General features: G+C 38.6%; 1 protein-coding gene across 2 annotated transcripts in view; it reads right to left on the bottom strand.

The window, feature by feature from the left end:
• Positions 1-1,188: 1,188 nt before the first annotated feature.
• AHI1 (Abelson helper integration site 1) overlaps positions 1,189-10,526 on the bottom strand; it is an 84,740-nt gene continuing 75,402 nt past the window's right edge. For both annotated transcript variants that reach the window (XM_031060853.1, XM_031060854.1), the window contains exons 24-25: positions 5,922-6,001; positions 1,189-2,355 (exon numbers count right to left, since the gene is read on the bottom strand). In XM_031060853.1, coding sequence (XP_030916713.1) covers positions 2,118-2,355; positions 5,922-6,001 — 318 coding nt within the window. In that variant the 3' untranslated portion in view covers positions 1,189-2,117. The remainder of the gene's footprint in view (positions 2,356-5,921; positions 6,002-10,526) is intronic.

The following is a 10,526-nucleotide window of genomic DNA, read 5'->3' as shown; positions in this document are numbered from 1 at the left end:
TGAAGGATCATAAACCTTTTTAAATTTCAGATATTTTTGTTCCTTTTCTGTGAAATGAATGCAGAAAACTAGCACCACAGTGACACTGTGTATAAAGGAAAAGAAGTCTCTAACCAACCATGTGGTAGGGAAGAAAAAAAAATTATAGAAGCAAAACAAAAGCTATTGCAATTACAAGAAAACATTATGAAAAGTTTATTTTCAACTCCTGCATTTTCATGTTTGGCTCTTATCTGATTCCTTCTGCTTAATTGTTATTTGGAACTGTGCCTTGGAAGACACTACTGCTGCCTCTCCTCTCAATTTGGAAAGTGTGGCAAAGCAGCTCTATTCAGCTTCAGAGCAGTGAACATAATTGGAGCCCTAGTTCGCAAGCATGAAAGGAGGTGCTGTGCCTTTGATTAGAACTACCATCTCTCCGTGGTGTTTATCTGAAGTGTTATTTCTGTCTTCAGCGTCGACAATGGCAAATTAACATTTTACAATGCTTTCCAATGAGCTCCTAGATCTTGGCTACTGCTCAGCTCTTCCTGATGTGGAGCCTGATGTCACGCTCTGCCCTTGTTTTAAATGTGACCCAGGACATTTTAAGAAATGTAAGATGTCGAGATTTTCCCCCATTATAAAATCTCTAAATGCCGCATGTCACACAGGATGATGAGCTGGAACACACTGCAGGGACATAAGAGGTGGGGAGCCTGGACAGAATCAGGCAGCCCCAGGAGTGAGGTAATTTTACACCACCTCTGACTGGGGCAAGAGACATCACTAAGTTTCCAGTACACACACGCAAGCCCCATTTAGGGCAAGGCTCCATGCATACACTCCAGGCACAGCAAAGTTGGGACTGCTGGCAAATAGCAACTACCAGGGGGTGAAAAGAGAGGATTTGCTGCTGTGCTTTACTCAAAAGAAAAAAGTTTGCAGATTTTTCTGGCTTCGAAACATGTGCAAGGAAGATATTACAATATACAGCAACTAGTCCTCTGCATCTGGGTGCATTTCACACATCAGTGCCCAGCATTGTTATTTTCACTTCTTTTTTTAATGGAATCAAGTGCCCTGTCTACTAAATAAGGGCTTTCTAATTTTATGTTATTTATTGCTTCAGAGGGGGAGGAGAAAGAATTTCCTAGCAGAGTAAAAATAAACTGGACATCATCAGCCAGAAAAAATACCAACACTAACTGGTAGAAAGTGTTTTGTTTAATATAAAACATAAATTATTTAACACCGTAGTTAATTAGTGAAGTCATTAGTAAAAGTTCACAAAATAATACTCAAGTAAAAAAATAGAGTAATGATGCTTACAAGTGAATAAGGACTACAAGTAAAACAAACAGCATAGTTGGATATGAAATATTTCATTCAGACAAAAGAAAGTATATTTGGCAAGACTGCTGCCAAAGCAGCCAGGAACTCTGACAAAACTGCAATGAATCTTTACTATGTGCAGCACACCCCATTTGAAAAATACAACTGCCTGGAATTTGCAACACTAATTAAATTTTATAAGAACAAGTAGTCCTATTGAAGACAATGTAGTTGCATAGGTAGTTACTCCACAACTCCCTTCAGAGCTGCAAAATGCAGTCCAAACATGTATTTGATGTCAGGAAAATATTTTTTAAAAGCTTGTGTTTTCAAGTACACCTTAATGTCAGCACTCCTTTGGTATTTTACCATCCTGAACACTCTTCTATTTAACTTACAGCACATTCTAAAATGCTACTTTAATAACTTATGTAGTGGTTGGGCATGTTTTGCTCTAGATCACACTTTTTCACTTGATTCTTTGCTTGCCGTGGATTGATCTAGAGCCTACACAAATGCCTAAGTGACAGTTTAATCAGATATCAAATTAGGAAACATTGTATTTGACAGTTTCAGTTCTTTTCCAGTCCAGTGAGGAGCTGAACCTTCAGGTTCTGTTGAGTTCAAGGAAGCCAGGGCAAAAGTCATCCAAAACAGGTTTGCACTATTGATAAGTCACAACTGGTACCATTTTGCATACTTAAGTATTTTAATTTATTTGTTTGTTGTTAATCTTGGAAGAGAGATCATAATTGCAGCCTTCAATGCGTGTAATGAACATCGCCCCAGCATTCAGAAATAAATTATGCCTCTGCATCATGGTGCTCCAGCTCAAAGGCAATATTTGTCCTTCCACTTGTGCTTAAGTTTGAGCCTCTCGCTGCCTTTTTCTTCTTCTTCTTCAATTCCACCCCACAGGATGCAGGCTCGTTTTCAACACCATTAGTTGTAACTGATGACAGAGGAGTATCAACGCTCATTAAGTTGTGCTGATTTTCTCTCTCATTCCTTTGTATCCTTTTCTTCTTTTTCTTTGTATCTCTAGAGGAAGGTGGATATAAAAAGAGTAAAAGAAACACAAAGTTAGCCCAAATTTAGAGCTTTTTCCACCTACAGCTGATGTGTTAGAGCAATTGTCTGCTTGTCCTCTTGAGCACAATGCTGAAACAACTACAAAAACTACTGTTCCACAGCAGAACAAAGGCAGAAAAACCATGAAGACAAAATATGAGGCCACTCCACTAGTCTAGTTTTTATCATAGCATTGCTTTGAAAAGAACTGCTCATGGTCTTAAAAATCAGTTCGTCTTGATCAACAGACAACAGATGTAATTAAAAAATACAAATTACCAGTCTCCTCCTCTCATAAAAGCAATTGCACTTGTTTTTTTCCACTTTCCAAAGCTCAGACACCAAAACACTTACAATTAAGGAGAGATTCCTGGTTTATTTATGCAACAAGAGTAAGACACGCAGTCAAAGTGCCTAAGATTAGTTCTTCCATTTTAATATACCTGAACAAGGACAGAGTCAGAAATGGCTTTAATGTCTATTTCTGCTTATCAGCCTTCATACAGTGCCGAAAGGACTGGTCAAGCTCCTATATTCCAGTTGATGCCTCTAACTGGTCTTGCACATGATAGCAGGGATTATGTAGATGTTACACCACTTTTACCATGAATTCCCACTCTTGGCAGAAGGTGTAAGTTTAACTATAAATACTTAACAATACTTCGTCTCTGACCTTTCAAAGGAAGGTACTGTCTTTGCTCAAAATTTGTATTGTGCCTAGCACAAAAGGGTCTTGGTTTATGACCTGAACTGTTTAATGCTGTTGAAACACATAAGCAAATGGATGAATCAAGACTGAAGAATGTAATGTGTGTCTTTTCCACAAAAAATGGTGTTACAAGTGCTGCACTGTTGATGATACTGTCCTAATGTAATCGGGTTTTATAGATGAAAATATTTACACATCAGCCTTGCTAATGAACTGATGAATATCTGCTTGTAGTTGGAACTTTTTTTAAAGCTAAACTGTATACTTATGAATATGTGGATTGCTGCAGCTCTAGTGCTGTAACATCCTAAGAAAAAGGTTTGGGAGTCTAAGAACCTCTGTGTTAGGATTCCTAGAACAATTTGAGGAGTACTGGTGCATGAGGAAACTAGGGTACAAGATCATAATTATTCAGTGTTGTAAGTGCCAATGTGCCAAAGTCAGTGTTCAGCTGGGTCTTATGTAAATTTATGGAGAGCACTACCTAGTGCAGCTCAAGGAAGCCATACAATGGGAACACACCTAAGGACATACTGGCTGTGCTGACAAGTAGCAGCCAACCATTACTATTCAAAGGGTAAGTACTATGCTATTTCCAATATAAAGCTACTCTAATTTTGAGAAGCAGTTTTCATCTTTTTATTATTTGAACATCAGATGTGATGATGTATCAAAACTTAGATTAAAATCACTTTGCATAATTTCTCTATTTCTTCTAGAGTCTGCAGAAGACACATGAACTGCTTGGCTAAGATAAAGGTCTACTACCATCTTGTATAAAATTTATTTTACTATTGCAAAACCTTATTTTCCACCCAGAAATTATCAAAAAACAGACATTTCATAAAGACTTGCCATTCATGTTCTTTTACAGCTGGTATTGTGGCTATAGTGAACAATACTGTTCTAATAAGCAAACCAGTGAACATTCATTTGGCTCAGCAAGTTGCGCAGGTATTAAAGTTTCACTTCTCTATACTGAAAGTGTGTACTTCACAACCACTCAATTCTTAGAAATTATGCAGTATATAAATTTCATATCATATATATCAATGTGACATGAATCTTAAGTGTATTTTCACAGAAAACAGGAAAAAACCAGCATGTTTTAGGTGGAGCAACTATTTAAGTACAGATTGGACTGGATCTCAAGTCACGTTGATATTGCTGTTAGATGCAGAAATATAAACCTTTTCCAGTTAAGATGGCAACACTTGCATGTATATAAATTTTTAGGGATATTTCAAGACACATTGACTGCAGTGACCAAGAAAACTAGAGTCCTGGCAGGCCATGTTTTTGGTCAAAGTAAAGTGAGAGTTTTCATGAAAAATAGGCAGCCCTCTTTCTGAGCTGTTTTATTACCTGACGTGTGCTGTATAAATACCTATAAACAGAAATACTGACAGTTTTTCACACTAGTGGCATCAGCACTGTCAGAGGATTCTTTTCTAGCTTCAAAATAAGGCAACAGATTGTAGTCTTTTCTGAAAAGACCTGGTCAATGTGGTCACTGCTGTGAAGTGCTATGACACGGAGCATGCATGATTTCAGACTGGAATCTCCATGATGCTCCTGCTCCCTATGGTTCAGAATGAGGGAGCATATTCCAGTGATTCAAGCACATAGGTGTCTTCTTTCACCTTTTTGAAATGTAACTGAAGTAATTTTTGGGCTCTATTCCTTCAGTGTGACATCTTCTCAGGAAAGCCCTAGTTTCAATTAAAATAAAAATTTGTATTTAGTATGACTCAGCATTCTTGAGTCTTCTTAAATAATTTGTGATTCCACATTTTAAATCTGTGGTCCCACATTTTTCAGTGGATGCCCTGGAAAGGTCACTCAAAATAATTGTTTCCTGAAGTCCTACCAATGGAGTTGAATTATCCCAAATTTCTGATACTGACTTTTAACAGACTGTGTCAAGTGTCACAATAACTGTGCTTTTAAGGCATTCCCTTCCTTAATGAATATAACACTAGAATAGTTGTGTCCAAAATTCAACACTGAATTCTTTCAATGTGTGGTTGCACAGCCCACTTCTCATAGTGATTGAGAGTTAAACCTTCCACTCACAATTTATTTTCAAATTGAGAGACAGCTGGAGATAGAAAATTCAGATTTTGTATCTACTAATAATCTACATAATGCTGTAAATGCAGATACATACCTGAAAAGACAGGTTCAAATGAGGTATGTATCTGCATTTACAGCATAATGTCGATTATTTATATGAGGAAGGAACCAGTCTGGAAAATGATCAGTGAAATAACTTTGCTTAGGTGACAGATACAATGGCAAACATGGAAGTATTTTCAGATATCAATTTTTGAAGCAAAAATGGTTGCAAAAGCTGAAGATATTATGGAAGCTCCTGTTCAAAATGCTGAGATCTTACCCGCTTACAGCTTTCACGCAACAGAGAGCTACAATTTTTAAGAAATGCAAGTGTCATCATCAAAGGTGCTGCTGGCATCTTTTTAGAATGTGAAAACCTTTTGGAATTTACATTAATTAACTTTTAGAAGGTGTCTGCAGCAATAAATCCTAATACACAGCTAAGGGATGCCAGTGAGCAACCACATATCCCTGAGTTTTGATTGCCATGTACATTATAGTCCGTGCTCTTCTGGGGATGTGCATATGTGTAAGAACTCTTATTTCCTTCACATTTTGGGTGTGAAGCACTCTCCCACTGATCACCCTAAAGCTAACTTCTTGTTTTGCTTGAAAAAAAAAATCAACCCTTCCAACATTTCTCACAGTTTTTAAACAACTGTTGTTGTAGGAATAACACTGCAAATTGTTAAAAGCATTTCTTGCTTACTGTGTTGCAGGTGAGTCTCTATCTGTGTCATGTCTGGAGGTAAATTTCAGGTCCCCTGACTTACTGGTGACTGGTGACATCTGTAAAAGAGACATTAAAAGCAGGAAGGTAAAAAGACGACAGACAACAGGGCCAACACGTGTGCATAGAAAACCCACCAGCTTCCTGAATAAGGAGAGAATATACCTCGTTTGAAAAAGAATGTCTATAAGCCATGAAATGTTAACTCCTGTGTGGTTACAAACAAGGAAACAGTGCCCTGCTACAAAAAAAAAGGCTGCTTGCAAATAAAAGACAGTTTTCAGGTATATGTAGAAACAAGAGGTTACGAATCTGCTTGAAGCCAGCTTAAAACACACATTGTTTTAAAAGAATTGTTATTTGTGCTTCTACAAGTAAAAAATCAGAATGCTATAAAGCCTTCTTATTGCATAGTTTTCACAAGAAAAACCTGTATTTTTTAATCTTACAAGTTTCCTTCAAAAGCAGTTCAAATCACTCCAGGTTACTTTGTAGTTCAGGGCTAAAATTTCCCCAAATCTGGAAAAGTAGATTCTCTCACTTCCAAAGTAACTAGAGGGTCTCTGTACAACTTGCTCCCTCTACAAATAAACCTAATTCTAACAGGTCTCAAACCTAATGGAAGAATTCCCATAAGGAAATATGAATGCCCTGAGTCTTCAGGGACAGATTATTTTATTAGTTTAATATTATTTTTCTGCTGATTTAGAATAAACAGGATCAAGCTCCCACTGACTCACTGAATTCACACCTTTGCGCTGCACACAAGAACCATGTTCAAACATTAGTCATTAGAATTAGTCTGCTGTAAAAACACAGATTGCTGGATTAGTTTAGACAAAAGTCAGCCTATTAGAATACAATAATGTAGCACTGGCAGGGCTAGGAAGAAAAATCATCTACTTCACACACAAAATCCTTCTTAATACAGTAATAAACTTGAGACTAAGTCAATGGTAAAAGTAAACACAAAAGAAGGAAATATAATACTACTGATATGAAAAATACAAGGGAGTGTTGTAAAGGGAATGACTCCAAGTAATTAATACTTCCTTCAGCATTTATAACCTTGTGGTTCCTTGCCATACGTACAATCATTAGTTCATTCTGCTCACAGTGAAAACAAAATACTTTTCAGAAAATCCTGTGTGAATGATGTTGAACCATTTTACCCACATTTTTTAGCAAACAGTACAGAATCTTCTCACTATACAATTACTATAATCAAATATGAACCATTCCAAAGGACTGTAGAATTTCCTGAAGTGCTGCTACAGAAGACTGACCTCTTATAAAAAATACACTAAGATTTTGAATACTTTCAGACACCTAAACACAGAAAATTATCCTTGTTTTACAGTTAGAAGCTTAAAGTATCCACTAAATTAAGCTGCTTAACTGAAAATTCTTATGATCTGTTTTAAAAAGAACCCATCACATAGCCTTTCATATATTAAAGCACAGCTTTTTAGTATGAGTACCAAGGAAAGAAGAGCACACATTTGGAGGCATTCAGATAGCTGTTCATCTCAGATGGCAACCCATGAGAATTCCTAGGTCTATGGAGACAGATTCCCAACAATCCACAGTCCTGTTTATGACAGCTTTCTTAATTCCTACAAACTTTCAAGCATGTAACAAAGGAGGAACTAGATACTAGATCTTTATGAATCAGATCTCACTGCCATGACCTCCTTTTGTCTGTCCCACACACCTTTGTGTCCCTCTCAGTCCAATCCTTAATCCTCTTTTCCCATCCTAGTGATGTAAGAAGTAGCAGTACTGAAGAAACAAGGGGATCAGTGGCAGATGCAAGGAGCTGGTGAAACAAGGGGATGAAGCATCAAGAGGAAGAAGTGGAGGCTGGGAAAACATGCAGGTCTTTGGCAAAGGAGGTGTGGTAACATTGGGAACTCACTAAGGACATGTCAATGTCAGGAGCAAGCCAGGGAAGGCTGGAATATGGAGGAGCTGAGGAGGCTGTTGATCTCATCTTTATCCATTTCTAAACCTCTCAACCACTTGTTATGCATGGGCAGATCTCCCAGGAAGCTCCAAACAGCTCTGCACTATCGTCACTGCCTCTGTACTAAGATGCAGTGAAGCTGGTGCTGGAACAGGCATGGTGTGAGCCAGACACTCCTTCAGATCACAGAGCTTAAATATTAATATAGCATTATTAGGCCAGTGTTTGCTTTAAAGAAAAACACCCTAACGTTTCAGACATTTCTGAATATTTTTCTGCTCACAAGAACAAATGCTGAACACAGCACAAAAAATGAGCTTATTTGTACAGTGCCACTAGTGGTGTTCAATTTTGTTGCCATGTTCTAATTCTCCCCGTTTGTGAGATATAGCCCACCAGAAGAGAACATGTCAACTGTAGAAGCTTGGCTTTTCTAAAGATCACAGAAGTGAAAATTGGAATGAAGTACACATTTTCCTTTTCTAAAGGGCTTGCTTGCTTTACAGCTCTTTCATTTCATACTTAACATTCTCTCTTGCTGCCACATAAGAAGCAACCAAAGCAATATAAATAAAGGCAAAATACACAAAAGCATATCAAGTTCCTGATCCCTGCTATAGAATTCACAGCAGAAAATCAAGCACTAAACCCCTCCTCTGCAACTTGTGGGAGCAATCAGGTATTTCAGAACACACTTTCTAAAAGAACCTGAAGCAGAGGTCATCTAAAGGAAATACTAAGGACATAGTCCCATCCCAAATCTGCATTTTTGGTGGTGCTTTCCTCTAGGCTGTGCAGATTTGTCCCTAAGATTTGTCTGCAGAGATTCTCTGGCAGACTAGGAGGTAGATGGACAGAATAGAGTGGTGCAGGGAATCTATTCAGATGACTCAAGCCATGACAGTAAATGAATTTGCTCTATAGCCTACAGAGGAACTCTCCCATAGAAGCTGTTTCTACAGAACTTCATCTAATTAAAAACTCATTGGATCACAGACGGCAAGAATGAACATGTCTCTGTGCCTTTCCATGCTCATCTTTAGGACGCTACACTCAGTACTAACCTTGTATCTTGTTTTCTATTATGCAGTCCATGGATAAAAGATTCACAGCCATGTATTTAACTACCCAAAACTATGCCAATGCCTGCTGTCAAAACTGTTCTAACAAGTCAAGTTCAGGAGAAATGTGACACCACACCTCACTCATCATTTTCTTCCCTGCTATTCTGCATCCATCCACACATTTCCCCATTAAATGAACAACTGGCAGAGACCTTTGCTACCAGAATTACATATATTTCTTTTGCCATGACCTTCCTATTTAAAATGCAATTAACTTACAATTGCTTCCCCCCACCCCTTTAGTGTTTTTAAAGAACAAGCCTGGGTAAATCAGACTGACCATATTCTGGCCCTTATATCTAACAGTATTAGCTTAGATGTGAGAATCTAGAAGAACCATGGCTCAGTATACAAGACAGACATTGGCATGAATTTCTCTTTTTTGCACACAAGGAAAAATCTGTTGGGTGAAATCTGTAGTCATGGCTTAACACAGCAAATACTGCATCTCAGAATCAGATCCACTACGTGAATTTTTGAGGGATAACAAAAGGAGGAGGAGGAAGAGTGGAGACAAGATACTTCAGATTGAAGCAGTATGGTTTAGAACACCTGTTTTCATTCTTAACAATTTGGCCTCTGGGAATTTTTATGGGATCACAGCTTTGCATTAACATTTGCATGAAAAAGTTCAATTTTCTTCAGAAAGAGGCTAAGAGGACCCAAGGAGAAAAATGGGTTAGGGAAAAGTCAGCTTGCTCCTGAGATACATGTCACTTAACAGCATTTTTGGTTCTGCTTGACCAACTCAGTGGTTCAGCTTGATTCTTCCTATCTTTAAACAGACTGGTCACCTACAGTAAACATCTATGCATGAAGTTCCCCCTTCTCTTTTTTCCCCCAACAGGTATTAATTTGCTTGTAAACCAGATATCTTCTCTTTCAAGGACTCTAGTAATACTATAGACACAAGTGTAAATATTTCTTGAGACAGAACACATAGCTACTGGCTTACAAATAAAGTAGCACCACACATGTTTAAGAGAGAGTAACTCAACTTGGACGTGCAGCTGACACACTGGAGGGAAGGGATGCCATCCACAGGCACCTTGACAGCTGGCTCTATGCTAACCTCATGAAGTTCAAAAAAGTACAAAGCCCTATACCTGGGTTGTGGCAATCCCAGACACACTTACAGGCTGGGCAGAGAAGTGATTGAGTGCAGCCTTGTGGAGAAGGATTTGGGGGCAATGGCTGATGACAAACTCAGCATGAGCTAGCCATGTGTGCTCACAGCCCAGAAGGCCAAACAAATCCTGGGCTGCACGCAAAGGAATGCGGTCAGCAGGTCATAGGAGGTGATCTGGCCTCTCTACTCTGCTCTTGTAAGACCCCACCTGGAGTGCTGTGCCCAGTTCTGGACATGGAAGTGGTGGAGCAAGTCAAGAGGAGGGTCACGAAGTTGATCAGAGGACTGGAGCACCATTGCTATGAAGACAGGCTGAGAAAGTTTGGGCTGTTCAGCCTGGAGAAGGTTGTGTGGAGAATGTGCGG

The sequence above is a fragment of the Geospiza fortis genome, unplaced genomic scaffold, assembly GCF_000277835.1.
Source record: "Geospiza fortis unplaced genomic scaffold, GeoFor_1.0 scaffold217, whole genome shotgun sequence".
Classification (NCBI taxonomy): Eukaryota; Metazoa; Chordata; class Aves; order Passeriformes; family Thraupidae; genus Geospiza; species Geospiza fortis.
This window is presented reverse-complemented; position numbering and strand designations above follow the sequence as displayed.